This window comes from Acanthaster planci, linkage group LG02, assembly GCF_054643075.1.
Source record: "Acanthaster planci isolate LZ-2023a linkage group LG02, COTS_SCS, whole genome shotgun sequence".
Classification (NCBI taxonomy): domain Eukaryota; kingdom Metazoa; phylum Echinodermata; class Asteroidea; order Valvatida; family Acanthasteridae; genus Acanthaster; species Acanthaster planci.
Window position 1 is genome coordinate 35066803 of NC_141778.1, and position 21065 is coordinate 35087867.

Consider the following 21065-nt stretch of genomic DNA (forward strand, 5'->3'; position numbering starts at 1 on the left):
GAGTGATCAAGACTTGTTTGCAATATTCATTTGGCAGGGAGTTACTGACCCCTCAGCAGCATTATGACTGGGGTCTGAGAGCTCTCAAGACGGTACTCAGAGGATCAGGTAACCTGTTACAGATTGCAAGACGACAACAAGCCAATGGCAATACCAACAGTAAGTTATCTCTTCTCGACACCTAGCTATATCAAGTTACTGGATGATATAATGAAATTTCAAAATCATTTCATCTGTTTCAAAAACAGGCTTACCTCAAAGTATCCAACTGCGTTAAGAACTTTATAACACTGACCTCGGAAGGAATGCTTTGAAAACAAATAATAATTGAAATAATCTGGCTTTGTTGCAGGCAAGATTGACGAGAGCAAGCTGGTGGTCCAAGCCCTGCGTGTGAACACCTTATCCAAGCTAACCTTCTCAGACAGCAGTCGCTTTGATGCCTTGGTCAAGGATGTCTTCCCTGGTGTTGAACTGAAGGACATTGAGTATGAGAGACTTGCTCAGAGTCTACGTGAAATCTGCAAGGAGTCGAACCTAGTCATCATGGAAACACAGGTATTGGAACCTCTTATTTTTGAGGTTGTTTGAATGGGGATAGGTCATCACTTTAAAGCCAGTTTTTGTGAAAGCTGTTGCATTTTTTTCAAAGTATTTGTATTCAGCTCTTTTCTGTAGAGCTCCCAACCGGCCAGTAAACCTTTGCTACCTCAACACTGACGATGTTACCACACAATCTATTTTTTTCGCATTCAGACTCATCAAAAACCAAATAAAAATACACATCTGTAATGTCACATCTTTCCTTAATGATTATTCGTGTATACATAACTATGAGAGATTATTCTTTTTTGTCATAGATCAAGAAGGCATTGGAGTTGTATGAACAGCTTCGCCAGCGTATGGGCGTAGTCATTGTTGGACCCAGTGGCTCAGGCAAATCTACAACCTGGCAACTGTTGAGATCGGGATTGAACAAGACAGGACAGGTGGTAAAACAGTACACCATGAACCCCAAGGCTATGCCGAGGACACAGGTAAAATACATGCAGGTTTCTAGCAATTATGATCTGTGTACCAATTGTTACTTATTTATCCCCACATCTGGGGCAGCATGTCTAGAGTATTTAACTTGTTTGATATTTATTGTTACTACAGTTGCTTGGTCAGATTGACATGGACACCAGGGAGTGGTCAGATGGTGTGTTGACATACAGCGCTAGACAGGTGGTCAGAGAACCCATTGGTGAGTTGTTATTGGCTGCTGAAAGTTAATATTCATAGCATTAAATTTATGCCTTAGTTTTCACCCATTTTCAGAAAACAGTAAACAAATGAGGTAGAATCGACATAGCCAGAGGTAGGAAGAATAAAGAACTTGTGATTATTCCCCTGTCTGTCTTTCTCAGAGATTCAGTCTTGGATCATCTGTGATGGTGACATTGATCCTGAATGGATTGAATCTCTCAACTCTGTCCTGGACGATAACCGTCTGCTGACCATGCCCTCTGGAGAGAGGATCCAGTTTGGACCTAACGTCAACTTCCTGTTTGAGACTCATGATTTGAGCTGTGCCTCCCCTGCTACCATCTCACGTATGGGAATGATCTTCATGAGGTAAGTGTGACTGAGACTAAGACTTCTCGTTGTTTCATCAGGAGACAACTGCAGAACCTTTAACCAAAGATCATTGCTGAAAACAACTAAACTGTACAGCCTGTCAAAGATATTGACCAATCTGTGATTGCGATAGAGGAAACAACTAAACTGTACAGCCTGTCAAAGATATTGACCAATCTGTGATTGCGATAGAGGAAACAACTAAACTGTACAGCCTGTCAAAGATATTGACCAATCTGTGATTGCGATAGAGGAAACAACTAAACTGTACAGCCTGTCAAAGATATTGACCAATCTGTGATTGCGATAGAGGAAACAACTAAACTGTACAGCCTGTCAAAGATATTGACCAATCTGTGATTGCGATAGAGGAAACAACTAAACTGTACAGCCTGTCAAAGATATTGACCAATCTGTGATTGCGATAGAGGAAACAACTAAACTATACAGCCTGTCAAAGATATTGACCAATCTGTGATTGCGATAGAGGAAACAACTAAACTGTACAGCCTGTCAAAGATATTGACCAATCTGTGATTGCGATAGAGGAAACAACTAAACTGTACAGCCTGTCAAAGATATTGACCAATCTGTGATTGCGATAGAGGACTAATACCTTCTTGATGCAATAAAGTGAAGGGAGTAGGTTCTTATCCCTTGTGGTCAGTATATCACTACATTTAAGTATCATTTTACCAGATAAATACAACAGTTTACAAATCAGGCATACAAAATTGTTCTTCTGTATAGTTTGTGAAACATGCGTAGATATTATGAATCGTGCTTTATTGAATAGCTTTAGAGGAATGAAGTGAAGAATACAAGTGGAAAGTTGTGCAGATTGCCTAACCTGCCATTTCTTCTTCACACTGACCTTTACTTGTTGCAGGTTCTCAAACATACCTGAAACCCAGTTGAACACCTCACAATCTCTGTTTTATTGAGTGATAGGCATAACCACCTCTGATATATCATTTATGCAGTGACGAAGATACCCAGATCAAAGATCTTGTAGAGTCCTGGCTGAACAAACTGCCACAGGAGCGTCGCTCTTCTCTCCATGGCTGGATTGATAAGTACTTCTACAAGGCCTTAGAGTGGGTCTTGGCGAGAACCAATGACTTTGTGGTGGAAACCAGTCAAGTGGGTGTGGTTATGAATGGACTGTCCCATCTGTGGGGGGCTCAAGATGAAGCTGACTTTGCCATCTGTTTGATCAGAGGCCTGGGAGGGAACTTGAAGGAAACCACCAGGCAGAATTTTGCCAAGGAGGTTTGTATATCACCATACCTTTTCAAGAGTTGCGATGATATTTCTTAAATAAGCTTTGCTCCTCAAATCCAAATTTCAGTTTTCTGTAACCATAAATTGCAAGTTGCAGATAATTCATTTTCCCTTTTCATATTCTATTTCTGCAGGTGTTTCACTGGGCTCGTGAGAATCCTCCGGACCCACGCAGACCTCTGGACACATATTACGATGCTGGCAGTAGACGACTCATGAACTACGTTGTGGAGGTAAATGTCACAGTCCCTGTCGGAGAAGAAAAAAATTCTGGCAACTGTAGCAAAATAGCGTACCAACCTTCAGGGTTAACCACCCAGACATATTCCATGCTGTGTGGATGTATACCAGGAGTGTAGAGATCTAAAACCAGAGATGTTTATATGAGAAGGTATCTGTACATTTCTTATCAGGACAATGATGACCTTACAGCAACTGATTTCAACAAGCCCAACTCTCTCCCTGTCATCCGAACTGCTAACGTCCAGCTGTGTCTTGATTACTTTGCTCCGTGGCTGGACCCAGATCACAGACAGCCATTCATCCTGGTTGGACCTGATGGATGCGGAAAGGGGTAGGTCTCACTAATTCACTTTTAATTTAACCCTAAAAGAGCCGGGGGGTGGGGAGGTTGACATGCCCCCAGCAGATGGTCCCAAATAATCTGGCTCTTTAAGGGTTAAGAAATACAGGTGTGTTGAATTGCCAATTTGAATTGACTGTCGTATGTATTTTCCAATTTGCAGCATGATTCTACGGCATTGTTTTGCTAACCTGCGTTCCACCCAGATAGCTACCATTCACTGCAGTGCCCAGACTTCCCCTACTCATGTCCTGCAGAAGCTACAGCAGACATGCATGGTGCTTAGTACCAACACTGGCCGTGTCTATCGACCCAAGGATTGTGAGACATTGGTCCTTTACCTCAAGGATCTCAACCTACCTAAGCCGGACAAGTGGGGGACATGTCAGCTCATTGCATTTTTGCAGCAGGTGGGTGGAAGATTGTCGTGCCCAAAGAATGGAGATGTGAATCCAGTGCTTTCAATCGAGATCATTGCTTCACTCAATTTGCTGCTGATTTTTTCCTACCCTTCTTTCTGTAGGTGTTAACCTACAGGGGCTTCTATGACACCAACCTTGAGTGGGTCGGATTGGAAGGTGTACAGATTGTTGCTAGTATGAATGCCGCACACACCGTAGGACGCCATCAGCTGACTTCACGATTCACATCCATTGTTCGCATATGCTCCATTGGGTAAAAAGAATTTCCTTTTAAATATCTTGATCCTAAACTATTCATGTGAATAAGCAGTCAAAATGGCAAGAAACATCATGTTGCCGTAGTACTAGAAGGCTTTTATAAAGTGGTTCAGCATCTCCATCTTTGAAAGATGGCTTTAAAATATCTGTTGGCAATGGGCCAAATTTATGTAGCACTTCGAAATAATTGTCTTAAATTTAAGTGTTTTGTTCAACCTAGACCAATAAATTAGGCATAACATTGTCTTTTAGTGCATAGACATAGCAATCAAATATCTTGCCCTATTGCACCTTGTACACATCTGTTACTTCCATCGTTCCATTCTTAGTTATGCTGATCAGGATCAATTACAAGCCATCTACAGTACTTACCTGAAGGCTGTCATTCATACTCGCCTGCCATCACATCCTGTCTGGGGCTCGGTCTCCAAAATCAGTCAGCTGGCTCGCTCCATGCTCCAAGTCTATGAACAGGTAGGTTCCTTGCAAGACAAGCATTCTACTTCAAGTCCCAACAAGTACATCAAGTGGAGGGAATCTACTCTTTCAGAACAGCGACAGATAATATGTGAGAATTGATCCCAGAATGCATGGTATCTCTGTATTTGCAGACACGTGCTAAGTTCTCCATTGATGAGCACAGCCACTACCTATTCACCCCTCGTGATCTGACTCAGTGGGTCCTTGGTCTCCTACGTTACGACTTCCATTCCTCATCCTCGGACAGCACCAGTGATCAAGTCCTGGAGGTCTGGGCTTATGAGGCAGCCCGTCTGTTCAGAGACAAACTAGTCAGTGAAGAGGGAAGGAGTCGCTTTGATTCCATCCTACTCGGTGCCCTTCAGTCAGATTGGAATGCTGGTCATATCTTGCAGAACATGTCTGGTAGGTGTACCTTGTGCATTTGTACATTTGCAAGTAAGTCAACAACTTTTTGTAGACATGGAATAAATGTCATTGAGATGCAAAGAGCAGAATGGATTCATTTGGCAAAAGTAGGAATCCCAATTATTGATCAAAACTATGTATGATTGGTTGTTTTTTGTTCAGGTGTGTACTATGTAACATGGGGAGCCAGGGCAGAAGCAGGGGCAGCTGGGGGTCCGTTACCACCAGTGGGGAAATCATTGGGCAAACTCAGCTCATCTGACCTCAAAGAGGTCATCAAGAGGGCAAAGGTCACCTATGGTAAGTTTCAAATTGCTTCCCTCTGAAGATCATTTATTAAACTGCCGATTTCACTCCTGCCTCTTTCCCTGCTTTTTTTTTTAATAAATTTCTTTGCCAACCACAGCACAGAAAGTTGCTTAAAAGTAAGCGTATTTCATGGTGAACATCTCATGGTTGCTGTGCTTAGCACAAAAATTGCATTGGCTCGTATAGAAATTTCTGTTGTTACATCAATAGTTTAAGTAAATTTTCCCTCTGACGTAGATGTGCCTTCTGCTGTGCTTACTGCTTATGGTCTCCATGAAATATTTGGAGTCTCTGTTAGCGTAAAATTCATGAAAGTGGGCCTTCCTCTGAGCTTTTCAGCTGCATTGCAGAGATCAAGTTGAAAGTTACAATATAAGGCATGTGGACTAGTGGTCCCACAAACATAGGGTCAGGGGTCAGTGTTGTGACTTTGGGGAGTCATTTTACTCACAACTACTTCTCTCCATCCAGGAATCCAAAGGGGTACCCGAGAGGGCAGAGATGATTTTTTCATTGAAGTGGCCATTTGTGCTTCATTCTCCCCAGGGATCATAGGAGGTTTCAAGGATTGTTTGTGGCCCCCTGAGTGGGCAGAGTGATAATAAGAGCCCGCTTTCCTCTTGTAATTTTGGTACTTATATGGTCATCATTATTATCATCATCAGTTGTTTTTTCCTTGTCCTCTCAGCTCGTGAGAATCGTGACATAAACATTCAGATATTCCGTGAGGTCTTGGAGTACGTAGCCCATGTTGACCGTGTCCTGTCTCAGCCTGGTGGTTCGCTGCTCATGGCTGGTTGTAGTGGGGTGGGGCGTCGCACTGCCGTCACCCTAGTTACTCACTGTCATCGTATGGAACTATTCACTCCTAAGATGTCTAGAAACTACAGCATGAAGCAGTTCAAGAATGATCTTAAAGGGGTAGGTTTGAGTCTGTCGGACAATGACAAGTTTCTAAACTGGTAGTTTAAGTATCATTGAATTTATGATATTCATTGAATTCTGTGTACTTTTAATTTATAGGCCCGGTGTAAGACTACATATAAAAACCAAAATACCAGAGTTGCAACTGTAAATATGATGCGATTTGTTGATTTATGAATCATTTCCTGGATGATTTTTGTGATTCTGTTATATTTCCCAGTTAAAAGTATTTGGAATTGGAACTTAAGAAGGCAATAATTACCACCCATGTGATAATTTGTTCAATTATAAAAATGTTCTCAGTGGGAAAGATAGATAAATGGCTTTACAACTGCTGTGATGTGCAAGGCCTACTCAGAGTTTGTTTATCAACTGTAATCAAGTTTTCAAGCTGCCTTTTTTTCTGAATCTTTCTTATATAAAATGGAAGTGTTTTGTTTACCTTCTGGTTGTATATGTAAACCAGAAAAGAGCCAAACAGTCTTTGTTTTTCTTTGAAATCAGTTGATTTTTTGTTGTGTGTGTTATCTCTCTGTATTTGTAATCCAGGTGATGCAGTTAGCAGGTGTTGAAGGCCAGCAGGTAGCCCTTCTCCTAGAGGACCATCACTTCAGCCATCCTCAGTTCCTAGAACTCATCAACAGCCTGCTATCAGCTGGAGAGATTCCTGGATTGTACTCACCAGAGGAGCTGGAACCTCTCCTGGCTCCAATCAGAGACCAGGCCTCCGATGAAGGATTCAGGGGAACACTAGCCAGCTACTTTGCATCACGTAAGTTATTTGTATGAATCATATAGTTTTGTACAAATTCCCATGACTCCTGTAAGGGGTTAAGCCTTGAGAAACTGAGTTTATCCCTTGGATTATTTAAGAACAAGCTCTTATTCTTTTTGATACCACATCTGTGATGGCACCTGGTGAAGTGTCATGACTCACTGAAAATGTTGCAACAATTAATTTTGCACCAATGTTTGGCATTTCTGTACATCAACATATCACCTGACCTTGTGTTCAGATTGGTGTGCATTTCTATGCTGTGACTGATTTTTTGGTGACAAATATGCAAGTTTTAAGCTTCCTTCAAATTCCCCTTGTCAGGAATTCTCATCAACCTTCACATTATACTGATCATGGACTGCAAGAACTCTTCTTTCACCATGAATTGTCAGAGCAACCCAGCTCTGTACAAGAAATGTTCTGTGCAGTGGATGGAAGGTTGGAGCAAGGACAGTATGAGGGAGGTAGGTCTGTCCTCAACTTTCTTAAAGCTTGTTATCTTCCCGTCCTGCACCGCTTCCACTTTTGTTCTTAGGATTAAAGTTATCTCTTCATAATTAATTGTCTTCCAAAAAGTTCCATTAGACCTATTGCCATTTCTGTGTTAGCTGTGTGCCGTAGACAACTCTATGGCATTCCTATCTTGAGTTTTGTTTGTTCCTTTTCATTTTTGTATATCACGCTATTGGACAATGTTTCATTAGCTGCATAGATATGATTCTATCATGATAGGTCAATTTTTTTTACATTTCCACAAAATGCAAAAGGAAAAATTGGCCAACTTTCCTCAAGTGTTTCCAAGTATTTGACATTTCCCACCAAATGCAAATCAAATTGAGCCAAGCCTTTAAATATGACGTCTGAATTAAAACATGCTGGTTCTTTTTTGTTTCGGGTTGCTATTCACATTTCAATGTAAAGCGTGCTTTTTTTTGTGTTAAAAAAATACCAATGTTTTCTGTTCTGTAGTTACCCAAGATGCTTCTGAGAAGTCATCCTTCCGACAGTGATAAGAAAGATAAAGGCAAAGAGAGCAAGCGTCATCGCAAGTTGTCAGGCGGGGATGACCTCATCAAATCATTCCTACAGATCCATAGATCGGCATCACAGCATGACTCCACACCACGTCGTTATGTGACCTTCTTGCATACCTACATGTCAGTGTATCAGAAGAAGAAAGCTGGGGTGGAACTCAGACAGAAGCACTTGAAGGTTAGGCCATGTCCTAAACAAGGTTCCTGAGCTGCCATTTTGTCTGTTGTTAGTACATGTCCACGTATTTCCAGTACCTAGACCTAGCTCTAGACAACAGATTTAGATGCAGGCTAAGTCAGCAACTACCTGGTGGAAGGAACTCTGTCCAGTTCTGTAGCTACGGTGGATATTATTCAAGCATGCTTTTATGTGGAAATCAAATATTACCAGCATTTTATCTTGAGAATAATTTAGTAGCTACACGTAGTAACCTAAGACACGTGGCTGAAAACTCCTTACAGGAGGCTCTTGAAGTGTTACATATTCGTAGTGTTTTCATGTATAGATTTTTGTCACTTTATTTTGACCGATAGGTCTGTGTTGATTTTTTAACCCCAAGGCTGGTGTGTCAAAACTGAATGAGGCCAAAGCACTCGTTGCTGAGCTGAATAGAAAGGCAGCCGAGCAGAGCGTCACGTTGGCTGAGAAACAGAGAGAAGCTGATGAGGCACTCAAGAAGATCCAGACAAGTATGGAGGTAAAAGAACGCTTGAAATATTTCCAAGTTGTAAACGAAATATGTGCCGAATTGAGGTTCAGACCTGGAAATCCAGATTTAATATTGTTAATCCTGTTTTCAAATTGATACCTGATTCTTCTCAGTAATTGTTCAGTTTTGCTACTCATCTTCTTTACCTGTCAGAATGCTGGAAAGCAGAGGCAGGAAATTGAGATCCTCAAACAGCAAGCTGATGAGGAGAACCAGAAACTGGACAAACGTAAACGCAGCATCGATTTGGAGCTGGCTGAGATTGAACCTCAAGTGCAAGCAGCCAAGTCGGCCGTTGGTAGCATCAAACCAGAGAGTCTGAGTGAGATACGAGCATTGAGAGCACCGCCGAATGTCATCCGAGACATCCTAGAGGGAGTCTTGAGACTCATGGGAATCTTTGATACATCCTGGGTCAGCATGAAAAGGTAACTCTGAGTTGTGTTTCTCATCAGTCAATTCATTTCAGTTTCTTTGTGATGATGGTTAAACACGGAAACATTGGTTTCTGTCTTGTATTCATATTTTACTGTAGCTATTTTTTCAGTGTTAATTTGGTGCATGATCTGTGAGACAATTACGCAATATGAATTGTCTGATTAGTCCATCCTTCTCTTCTCTCCCAAAATCCTTGAATTCTTATTGTATGTTTAATTGAATGTTTTCTCTTGACGCAGCTTTCTGGCCAAGCGTGGCATCAAGGAGGACATTGCTAACTTCAACGCCCGTAATATTTCAGCTGAAATCAGAGCAGGGGTGGAGGAACTTCTGGATAGAAACTCAGCCTCCTTTGACCCTCATGTAAGACAAGACACGAATTGCTTCATGTTAATTGAAGGACTAATTTGGGGAGGTCAGTCTTGGCAACAAGAGCAGGGGGGTTTTACTCTTTGGAAAAATTCAGTAACAACTTCATCTTCATATTCTTGAATGCCTGAAAGAACCATGCTCTCTTCCCAGTGTTTCCAAATGGCTCAGAATCATGACCACCGGTTCTTTTCTGGGCTGTCTGACCAAATTCCAACTGTGATCATCGTTGATGTTAGTTTGGCCAATTTGTTTATGTCAGAATGTCCTAGAGACCTGATGCTAGTAATGTTGCTGTCATTGTTTGTTAGAATGCCAAGAGAGCTAGTGTTGCTGCTGCACCATTGGCTCAATGGGTGAAAGCCAATGTCATGTATTCACATGCACTGGAGAAAATAGGCCCTCTGGAAGCTGAACAGAACCATCTCAAAAAGTAAGTTGTTACTTCAAGACATTCTTCATTTATTTATCAGTTTCACGTGATGGGACACCCTCAGAAGACAAGTTAGCAGTCCATCATTGAAAACGTTAACATACAAGAACATTTCAAAATTGCCCATGCCTGCTCACATTTGTAGTCTCTTAAAGGATATGAAAATTCATCTTATGGCCCCAGTTCAGATTTTGTAATAAATGTTTCCTTTAAAACAGACTTGTTTATTGAATGCCCAATATGTTTGCAAACTTGGAAGAATGGTCATTTGGAAACAGTATAAGGAATTTACTCAGGAGTTGGATCAATATCCTGCTGATGAGTAATGTACCCCACAGACTAACTCCAGAAAAATCTGTCTTTTTCAGGAATCTTCAGAAAGCCATGGCTAAGATGGAGAAGCTTCAGAAAGGACTGGAGGACGTTGACCGACGTGTGGAGGAATACAAGAGGAAATTCCAGAAGTTGAATGAGGAAGCGACCAAGCTAAAACTGGAACTAGAGAAAGAGCAAGAAACCATCCAAACGGCTGAGAATCTCATTGGTAAACTGGACGGGGAATACCAGAGGTGGAGTACACAGGTAAGTAGACTCTCAGACTTCATGGTCTCAGTAACAGTGTTTAATACTGGTGAACTAGATGTCCACTAGAGATTTTGTGTGGTCAGATGCTTACGGTAAGGGTAATTTAGAGATTATAATCCCCTGTTACATAAGTGCAGAAAGTTTTCTTCCAAAATATCCTCGGATACAGTCAGTGTTTTCCTTTTGGAAAAAACAAACTAACCTTAACTTCCAGAGTTTGATATAATATTTTGTATAATGCACATGAAAGGCGTTTGTATTTCTGAACCAGAAAGACTTGTTTTAGACAGACCAAATTTATACTTGATACTCTACTTAGCTTTATGTAGTTTCTAGCTAGAATTCCCTTTCCTATCCTGAATTTTTCATTCCAGTCTTACTGCCGACTTGGCCATGCTGGCTTGAAGTTTTAAAAAGAGTTTTACATCAAATCAAGATTTGCATGCTTTCTTGTCCAAGGTGACGGAGCTGCAGACAGACCTAGAAACACTTCCCAAGAAGGCTCAGATTGCAGCCGGCTTCATCACCTATCTGTCCTCAGCTCCCGAGGATGAACGGCGTGCTAAGCTCAACTCCTGGGCAGAGCTAGCCGGGTTGGAGAAGTTTGATATGAGACGATTCCTGAGCACAGAGAGTGAACAGTTGATCTGGAAAGGGGAGGGGTTGCCTAGCGATGATCTCTCCATGGAGAATGCTGTGGTTATCTTACAGGTTGGTCATTCTGGGTTGTCAGGATTGGGTTTCTTACATGTCGGTTTATGTTGTAATATTTGATATGATTTTTCCAGTTCAATTAAAACTTGATTTTTCTTTTTAGAAAAAATTTATTTCTAAGGATTTATGTTATATTTGGCAGATATTTCATTGTGCCTTTAACATTGTTATTTGAACCATTGATAAATGATGATACCAAAGTGACACTTTGAGAAGCTGCGGCGATGTACCATGCTTGCAGTTTCTTAGTTGAATTTGCTCACTGATACTTTAATTCAATTTTTTACTGAACAATAAAGTTTTGTTTCAAAGTTTAATGGTAATGATGTAATGCTTTTTCTTGCATTTTCAAACCATGCATATTTAATTGTTTATCTAATACAAACCTGCGTTGTCTTTGAATCATTTAATTCAGTCATTGATGGATCAAGCAGTATTGTTTATTTCCATTGTTACCTGTTCACTCGCCCCAATCCTTTGCATGTTACCCATATTGATTCCATGGCTGCTCATTGCTTACCTTGCTTTTGTCAATACCACCACCTACCTTGGAATGCTGCCCCTAATGTTGATGATGTTACCGACCAACAAAGATTAACAACCTGCCTGTTGCGGTAAGATAATTGATTTGCAATCACCATCATTACTTGCTTGCTTACCTCACTTAACTTCTTTTTGTGGCTGTTTTTCTTGCACCCTTCCATTATGCTACTTTGTTTCTATTCTAGCTTAATTTCTCATCCAACTTTAACCTTTTGGTGATTTTAACATTAGTATTTTAGTTGTAGTTGGAACAAACTGTGAGTTCCGAAGGAATTGGCACCAGTATAAAGTCGCTGTTACTCTGTGATGGATTGAAATGACGAGTTGTGATATCCATCCCATTATCTTTTGTACGGCTTCAGTTGATAGCATGGATTTTGTGGTATGAATTTCAACCCAAGATTGTTTGCTCTTCAAGGTTTGGCTGATTCTTGCTTAGCTGATTAGAATTAATAATCATAAACTGTGTCATAAAAATAGTTAAAATCTGAGATGCTGTTTTTATTTTACATGTGTGGAAAAGACTTGTAAAGACGTGTGAATGTCAAACTTGCTTGTGAGCTTCAATGTGTTTAATGTAGACATGTGATTCATGGATTAGATATGAAAATGGTGATGCATCTTCATGAAAACATTGGCAATGGGCACTGTCTTTGACGTGCAGTAGGTCTATCTTGATGGCTAATAGAGCCATGTGATCGTGTTGTATTCCTTGGAACACTGAGATGGGAGTCTGTGGTGTGTTTACTTTACTCCTTGCTGATGTTTATCCAATGTGAAAAACACAGCAGGACTTGAATGTCAGAGAACAAACTTGACGGATGTTTGTGTAGCCTGTAACTAAAAGAAAATGCATGGAATATGACAGGTGTTCCAAATTCAATAATGGAATAAGTCATGACAGCTTGGGATGGTGTTTTCATGCACACTTAGCGTATGTCTGATGAGGCTCCTGTACTTTGCAAGGTGATCTCATCAGTAGTTTATCAACTTGTTTCCATTTTGCCTGTGATAACAGAGTTCCTTGAGACCATTCTTGGTAGATCCATCTTCTAGGGCCACTGAATGGCTCAAGACGCATCTGAAAGAGGCCAGATTAGAGGTGGTCAACCAGCAGGTATGTATCTTTCCTGTTTTCCTTTGGGAGTGAAACATGGGAAACAGCCTTCAAACTCTTGACAAATTATGACTCAAATTCCAGGAAAAACTTAGTTTGTTTCAAAATCCCTAAAGTTCCTTGTGAAAGTACCTGGAATATCTTTCAACCAAAACTCTAGAAACAAAATCCTGAATATAATTGATTATTTATTAGGTGCTTGAAAGTCTTTTTTTTTTCCTGAAGAGCCACCCACTTTGTGAAAAGAATGAGTTGAATTGATATCCTGTGAGTTCCGTCTAATGCTTGTTCATGTTAGTACCCTTCAGTATCTTCATCTTACCAGTGATTTTTTACATTACTTTCAGGATGCTAACTTCACCACAGCCTTGGAGTTGGCTGTCCGCTTTGGCAAGACTCTGTTGATTCAGGAGATGGACGGTATTGAACCGATCCTATTCCCGCTCCTCAGAGCTGATCTAGTCAGTCAAGGTAAATCATGCCATTTTTATCGCTACCTCTGAAGATCTCATAGTTTTAATATCTCAACCATTGCGCATGCTTAGGTAAGAAGAAAGATGCGTCCATAACAATATCTGTTCATCCCATACTTTTTATTCTTTTCAGCCGAAATTTTCTACACTTACAGTCAGGAAATATCTGAATGTTTAGATGGCATGTAGTCTTGCCCGTCACAGAGTGTACATTCTTTTCGCCCATTTTAAGATGAGTGTTTTTCGGAACCAACTTCTTATTCTATGGATTCAGGACCACGGTTTGTGATTCAGATTGGAGACAAGGTAATCGACTACAATGAGGATTTCCGTTTGTTTATGACCACACGCAACCCTAACCCTGAGATCCCACCTGATGCGGCTTCAATCATCTCAGAAGTTAACTTCACCACAACCAGGGCAGGCTTGACTGGTCAGGTGGGTAGAAAACATTGACTGATTGCATGTGGTATTGCACAAGAGGTGCTTCCTTTCACTCGTTCATTCAGTTTCACAAGTTTTCCTTCTTTCTAGTCTTAGTACTTGAGCTTGTTTTTGTTGCTTCTTTCTTCAGTTGTTGGCTAACACCATCCAGCATGAAAAGCCAGAGTTGGAGGTCCGTAAGACAGAACTATTGAAGCAAGAGGAAGACCTCAAGATCCAACTGGCTGAACTGGAGGAATCCCTTCTCGAGGTATCACTCTCTCATCTCTTTGCTTCAACTCCTAAAATGTTTGCACTGTCTATCGGAACATAACAGTTGCAGCCTTAAATATATGAAAAGGGAATTCCACCAGGTTTTGTGAATCAGTTTGAAAAATGAATGAAGCAAATCAGTTTGTCTAGAGCATTATATGAATCAATGAAATACCATTCACTCCACCAACTCAGCAGCCTAGACCCGTCTTGTGACACAACAGCCTCTCAATGATATTGAAAGGTAAGGTACCTACAAAATGTAAATGGATTAAGCTGAACCACTTGTCCGTGCTTACACATATAAAAACTCAAACAAAAAACGTCCAGTGTAGAGCCTCAACATTACCCTTTTTACATTTGCTTTGTTTATCTTGAGAATCGATGAACTTTTTCTTTTCCGTTTTTCCCTAGACTCTAGCTAAATCTGAAGGCAATATCTTAGAGAACAAAGCCCTCTTAGAATCCCTAAACAAGACCAAAGAGAGCAGCCAGACCATCTCCAACTCGTTGGAGGAATCGGTCAATCTCCAGGCGTCCTTAGACCAGGAGAGATCCGCCTACTTGCCCCTGGCAGAGAACGGTAGCACCTTGTTCTTTGTCATCAGCGACCTGGCTAAGCTGAATAACATGTATCGCTTCAGCCTCGGGGCATTCTTGAGGCTGTTCCTGAGGGCACTGGAAGGAAGAACTGTAAGTACTTGATGATAGAAGAAACATTTGTCACATTAGAGTAAGCTTTTGTAAATCATTTTCAGTTTTTAAATCGAATATCAGGTTGTACCAAGGGTGAGATTTATCTCAGCCAGTTTTATGGTTAATTTAATCATCATATTCATCCCTTAGTGTGTTGTTGTGATCTGTGCTTGAAACAGTTAAACAGAAAACAAAATGAAATTAAGATTTAAACTAATTCAAGATGCATTCTTGGAATCCTCCTGATGTAGGTTTTGCCATGAGAAATGTTTACCAGCTGTCTGCCCTTATATTAGATTTCTGGACACTTACAAACCTCCTTGCATGATTGTCATCACAGGATGGTAGCAGCACTGAGATGCGTATCCAGAAGCTGGGTATCTCCTTACAGAATCTCATCTATGAGTATGTCTGCAGGTCACTCTTTAAGGCAGATCGCCTCATGTTTGCCCTCCATCTGGTACACGGCATGCATGCTCATCACTTCAAGGAAAATGTAAGTTCATTAGAAACATCAAGTGAAATCATCCAAAGGATTCTTTGTATCAAAGAAATAATATTGATGATTGTATCCGTTTTTAATAGCTCTGACTTTTTGGTTTTCTAATAGGAATGGGAGGCATTCTTGGGTCAGATTGTGTCCGATGTCAAGTCTGACGCCAGTAAGTCAAGAGATGCCTTACCCAGTTGGATAGATCAAGACAGAGTCCAAGCTGTCTTAGTCCTCAAGGTCAGTCAGGTTCATATAAGTCTCAATATCTCACAATCTAGTGTTAAAATATTGGTTATTCGTGCATGGAAATATTTTTGATAAATTTTGAAAGAATGAATAAGTGTTTGATATACCTCTAAGCCAGGAGTTTGAGGAATTAAACATCTTTGCTAATGTGTCTTTTGTCAGTCCAATTTCACCCAGTTGTACCAGAACTTGAGCCTGTCTGACTCCAGCCTCTGGTCCTCCTTCTCAAGGAGCTCTCAGTGTGAGCAAGAATTCCCATCAAGTCTAGACAAGACGATCTCACCATTTCAACAGGTAGAAGAAAAATAACTCGATGTTAAAGCTAGCTGCAAAGCTCGCTGTAAGAGATCCCAGAAACTAACCTGAGCTTTGGAACAGGGACCTCATTTCCATTCTCAGTCACAGGAAATTATCAATAAAGCTTGAAGATGCATCAGTCTGTTCATCTGTAAGATTTCATTAATCAGGCATGAAAGCCTGAAATATCAGTAAGAAAAATGCATTTGCTTTCTCCTTGTTGCAAGTACTCAGTAATGTACAAGATGCCCAGTTGAAGAAGCTGCTCAGTTATGAATGTTCCAACAATGAATTCAATTACTTCTAGTGATAGCTGTTTATCTTTGCTTATTTTGTTTAGACACTGGTGGTGCAAGCTCTTCGACCAGACAGATTGCAGAGCTCCATGGCTATGTTTGCTTGCAGAGTCCTGGGTGAGTTCAGTGCATTGAGTTTCTTATTGGAAGGCTGTGTGGTATGTAAGAAATCTCTGAGGAACTGTGTACTTTAAGCTATGTATCAGATATCGTCTGAGTTTTCCTCAGTGATGTGACTGTGTATCCCTTGGTCTGTAGGTATGAAGGAGCTGTCTCCTCCGACACTCAACCTGAAGCGACTGTGCCAGGAGACAGTGCCTACTGAACCCATTCTGGTCATCATCTCACCTGGTGCTGACCCGTCACAAGAACTACAAGAACTGGCTAATGAAGTCATTGGAGCTGAGAAGTATCACCAGGTTAGCATACAATGTGCCTCATCACATCAAGAGTAAAATGATGCCCAATGACGTGGACAAATGCACTTGGTTTACTTTTGATGGATAGCAGTGTTGGTCTACCACAGCTTAGAGTTGGCAGGCCAGACATCTTGAGTTTGAGTCTGAGCTCAATCAGATCTGTTTTACTTGCCAAAATTTCACCTATGTGTAACCTTTGACATCTGACTTCTTGCTTGACCAGGTTGCCATGGGTCAGGGGCAGGCAAACATTGCTATGCAGCTTTTGCATGATTGTGCTCGTAATGGAGAGTGGCTGTGCTTGAAGAATCTCCATCTGGTTACATCCTGGCTACCGGTTCTAGAGAAGGTATGATGGCTGATGGACAGACGGTCGCAAACTGGAAAGTTGTAGTGAATTTGGACCTCTCAATCACCCATTCAGAAGTAGGGCTGTACACATTTTCCAAAATAAAGAAAACATTTCAAGGCTTTGATAGTTGGAGACAAACTTTCCTGTGTTTGCAAACTTGTTTTGGACAGTTGGATAAATTATTGTAGAAATGTAACACTGGCAAGGTTGAAATTGTCTTGAAACTAATGTGCAATGAACACTACTATTTGTAGGAGATAAACACACTTGAGCCCCATGAGAAGTTCCGTCTGTGGTTGACAGCTGAAAGTCATCCCAAGTTCCCTACCATCCTACTTCAGTCCAGTCTAAAGATCACATATGAGGTAAGAATGTTTATGTCAAACTTCCTTAAGGTATTACAGAAATTCAAGTTGTCTTTTGATGTGCAGTCAAACCTCGTCAGTAAGAGGTCCCTTGAACTTTGTAAATTACCTTGTTAGAACAGGAGCCTTGTGTTATCAGGAATAAAATGAAAATATTGGGGTGTGAACATTTCCTAGATATATATTAGATTATATTATCTGTGCCTTTAACAGGTTCGACAGTATATCTAACTCTCCCCGTGGTATTGTATGATAGGTGCCTCGTAGGATCAATGGTCAAGAAGTGTATTGTGGCACATATGCTAATGGGCACAAGGCATTAACAGAGCTAGAGTGCTATACACACTGTCCAGCTGTCATAGTAATGAACAGTCAAAATACTACATCCCCCCCAAAAAGTTCTGTTTTTAAAATGACGGTAGATAAGTGACAGTCATAGGTGCGGTAGTTTGATAACAGGTTTCTCCGTCTTGGAAATGGGAGATTGTATTATTTGTCACATAAGTACATTTTGACATATTTAAATTCCTTTAAAATTCAATCAAAACTACATGTATTTGCATTTAAACTTTCAAACTCACCCATGTATTCCTACATCTCAAACTACTACGTTTTCTAATATATTATTTACATTTATATTGAAATCCTCTTTGCCAAAAGAGTAAGACTTCACCTTATGAACCTTCATCTGAAGTAAAAATGCAATGACAGTTTCTGTGTAAGGAGTTGTATCTTTTTATTTCAGGCCCCACCTGGTATCAAGAAGAACCTCCTTCGTAGCTACGAGTCCTGGTCTCCTGAGTTTATCTCCAAGGATAACAACACCATCCGTGCTCAGGCCCTGTTTGCCTTGGCTTGGTTCCATGCTGTCTGCCAAGAGAGACGTAACTTTATCCCACAGGGATGGACCAAGTTCTACGAGTTCTCGCTCTCAGACCTAAGAGCAGGTGCTGACATTATCAATCGCCTGTCCAAGAGTAAAAGTAAGTCAATCATTCTAATGCCATTTTAACCTTGAAAGTCTGAAGTACTTTTTGAAGGAAGACATTCCTGAGGCTGTGAAAATGGCATTGAGAGTATGCAGGACAATTGGTTTGAAGAAATGGTTGCTCTAAGTGGTAGAGACAGCTTAAATGGAAAGTGACGAGTAACTTCGGAAAAAACAGTTGTGTTTTTGTTTGCATTTCTAATTGTGTTTAACGTTTCTTTAATTGTCTCATTCCTACAGGCAAAGAAATGAAATGGGACTTCATTCATGGACTGTTTGAGAATGCCATCTATGGTGGTCGTGTGGATAACCCTTTTGATATGCGAGTTCTACGATCCTACCTATCTCAGTACTTCAACAAGGACACCCTGACAGGAGGAGGTTCAAGAAAACCCAAGAAGATAGCTTCAGGAGTGAGTGTTCCTTCCTCAGCTTACTACAGGGTAAGTTACCGCTGGCTGTGGTTACGGCTTTGGAACCAATTTAACCTTGAAGTTGTTTTCAGCTCAAGCAGAAATTAAATAGATAGCCGCAAGTTCCCGTGTGTTTCATGGAGCTTTTTGTCTCTTGTTGTTCAGGAATACACTGACATGATCAAGTCCTTCCCTGAAGATGACAAGCCATCCTATTTTGGCCTGCCAGCCAACATTGAGCGTTCCTCACAGCGTATCATCAGCAGCCAGGTCATCTCACAGCTCAAGATCCTGCGGCGTCTTGATGAAACTGCAGTCAAGTTTGATATAGATCGATGGAACACAGAACTGGGACCCATCTTGAACCTGTGGAAGAAACTCAACCAGGTATGAAGACTGGGATGAATAAGCATTCAGAAAATCATATTTTGGGATTAAATTGAAAACACAAGTGTTTTTCTTAAATTTCCAATGTCTTAATTGATTGACAATTTTGTTTTCAGATGTTTCACATGGGTAGAACTTCGTTAATAAGTTCTCTCTAAAATTGAAATGTGTGCTTTTTTCATCAGGGTTCACAGCTGATCCAAATGAAATTACAGCCTCCCAGTGAGAAGTCGGGCAATTCTGAGAGTCCAGTCACCTCTTTCATCCAGCTAGAGAGATACAATGCCATCACACTCGTCCAGTTTGTTCATTCCACGCTGGCTGCTCTCAGCAAGGTGATCCGTGGCACCACACTGCTCACTAGCGAGGTGCAGAAGTTGGCTTCATTGCTGCTCAAACAAGAGGTAACGTTGAACTCATTTACCTTGTCTGAAGTGAAATAGACCCTCTTGAGTCTTGTGCTTGATTAGTTGCAAGTATTTGGACAAGTAAAATGGGGAATCAGTGTTACAGGCTGTATTTGAATTGATCTTTTCATGGTTGGTTATAGATGCATGGTTCTACTTATTCACAGTGAAACTGAAATAGTGTTATGTGGTGTACTTGTAAAAAAGTTTTTCTTATTACATTCAACACTCATAACATCATTACAACGGTAATAAGGAAGCCAGGTAATTTCTTTTACATTTTTGGAAATATTGATCAGTTGCATATCAAATATTTTATAATTTGTAATTTTACAGGGAGAGGAAATAGGTACTTGTGAGAGAGGGAGATTGATTTCTAAATAATGTTATTTTTCTTTTGTTTGTAGACACCCCTAGATTGGCTGAGTAGGTGGGATGGTCCAGAGGATCCCATACAGTATCTGCGTACTCTAGTGGCCCGTACCATGGCCATTCAGGGGTGGGTTCAGAAGACGGAGTCTAGGTCCTTGTTGAATGAAACCCTGGATCTGTCAGAGCTATTTCATCCAGATACGTTCCTCAATGCACTGAGACAGCAAACGGCCAGGTATGTACAGCCATTTTAATAAGACGTTTGACTGGAATTAAATCAGAATTGATCAGCCCATTCATCCTATTTCTTATGCTCTGCTCATTTGTTGTACTTGATTTGGACAGAGATATCAAGACATCGATGGACAATCTCAAGTTTGTCTGTCGTTGGGGTGGAAGCATCTCGGGTGCCAGGCACCAAGTCAAGGTTAGTTCAGAATTTTACCACAGTTAAACCATTTACTGTGGTCCTCACTCCCAGTCAACCCATTTCCTTAACTTATAACTGTTATCTTAAGTATCCACACATCTTGATCATTTCCTCTTTGGGGTAACAAGATTGTGTTGTGTGAGGCAAGCTTACAATATCACACCCCTTAAATCCATCTTGTGTTTCAAGTCTTTGTTTTAGTACTTTAAGCCCTAAATTAGTCTCAACTTCAGTTTTTATTGAGGAAATAACATAAATTGTCCAGCCCCTAGAAAGACATAAGTTGCACCCTTCTCAATGACCCTTTGTCATGTCTGATTTGCTCTTGGCTTAGATTGGTGGGCTCCAGTTAGAGGGTTGTACATTTGATGGATCGAGGCTGTCTGAAAACCAGAGGGATTCACCCAGTGTCTGCACTGTGCCCACATGCACAGTTGCATGGGTTCTTAAGGTAAAGTAGACCAGAGAGATATGTAACCAGCAGGACGCTTGGAAGAAGTCATTGTTCCATTTCTTCCTGGCCCCAGATAAGTATTGATAGATCATGATAAAGGGATCTTCAGTATTCGTGTTGCTAACCTGACCAGGATTGAAGTCGGCCATGATAGATCACCATATCTAAGGCACATACATACCGATTTCTTAGTTCAGCCGACATGGGAATGTCATCATGTGAGAAAGAGGGGAAGGCAGATCAAGAGATGGATGAAATCAGGGAACATGGTG

The 21065-nt window shown here is 40.8% G+C and overlaps 1 protein-coding gene across 1 annotated transcript in view; it reads left to right on the forward strand.

The window, feature by feature from the left end:
- dync2h1 (dynein cytoplasmic 2 heavy chain 1) overlaps window positions 1-21065 on the forward strand; it is a 36652-nt gene that overhangs the window by 13606 nt on the left and 1981 nt on the right. The window contains exons 28-70 of the mRNA XM_087132620.1: window positions 38-159; window positions 353-558; window positions 861-1037; window positions 1159-1246; window positions 1410-1617; window positions 2604-2892; window positions 3039-3137; window positions 3318-3478; window positions 3651-3897; window positions 4011-4162; window positions 4497-4641; window positions 4779-5052; window positions 5218-5355; window positions 6053-6285; window positions 6838-7060; window positions 7388-7530; window positions 8036-8278; window positions 8661-8798; window positions 8964-9238; window positions 9488-9611; window positions 9929-10050; window positions 10419-10632; window positions 11095-11346; window positions 11943-11963; window positions 12911-13009; window positions 13357-13480; window positions 13757-13920; window positions 14057-14176; window positions 14593-14871; window positions 15215-15370; window positions 15485-15604; window positions 15776-15907; window positions 16251-16323; window positions 16465-16625; window positions 16849-16974; window positions 17232-17342; window positions 18088-18325; window positions 18571-18773; window positions 18909-19130; window positions 19316-19534; window positions 19945-20144; window positions 20255-20336; window positions 20674-20790. Of these exons, the coding sequence (XP_086988746.1) occupies window positions 38-159; window positions 353-558; window positions 861-1037; window positions 1159-1246; window positions 1410-1617; window positions 2604-2892; window positions 3039-3137; window positions 3318-3478; window positions 3651-3897; window positions 4011-4162; window positions 4497-4641; window positions 4779-5052; window positions 5218-5355; window positions 6053-6285; window positions 6838-7060; window positions 7388-7530; window positions 8036-8278; window positions 8661-8798; window positions 8964-9238; window positions 9488-9611; window positions 9929-10050; window positions 10419-10632; window positions 11095-11346; window positions 11943-11963; window positions 12911-13009; window positions 13357-13480; window positions 13757-13920; window positions 14057-14176; window positions 14593-14871; window positions 15215-15370; window positions 15485-15604; window positions 15776-15907; window positions 16251-16323; window positions 16465-16625; window positions 16849-16974; window positions 17232-17342; window positions 18088-18325; window positions 18571-18773; window positions 18909-19130; window positions 19316-19534; window positions 19945-20144; window positions 20255-20336; window positions 20674-20790 (7240 nt within the window). The remainder of the gene's footprint in view (window positions 1-37; window positions 160-352; window positions 559-860; window positions 1038-1158; window positions 1247-1409; window positions 1618-2603; window positions 2893-3038; window positions 3138-3317; window positions 3479-3650; window positions 3898-4010; window positions 4163-4496; window positions 4642-4778; window positions 5053-5217; window positions 5356-6052; window positions 6286-6837; window positions 7061-7387; window positions 7531-8035; window positions 8279-8660; window positions 8799-8963; window positions 9239-9487; window positions 9612-9928; window positions 10051-10418; window positions 10633-11094; window positions 11347-11942; window positions 11964-12910; window positions 13010-13356; window positions 13481-13756; window positions 13921-14056; window positions 14177-14592; window positions 14872-15214; window positions 15371-15484; window positions 15605-15775; window positions 15908-16250; window positions 16324-16464; window positions 16626-16848; window positions 16975-17231; window positions 17343-18087; window positions 18326-18570; window positions 18774-18908; window positions 19131-19315; window positions 19535-19944; window positions 20145-20254; window positions 20337-20673; window positions 20791-21065) is intronic.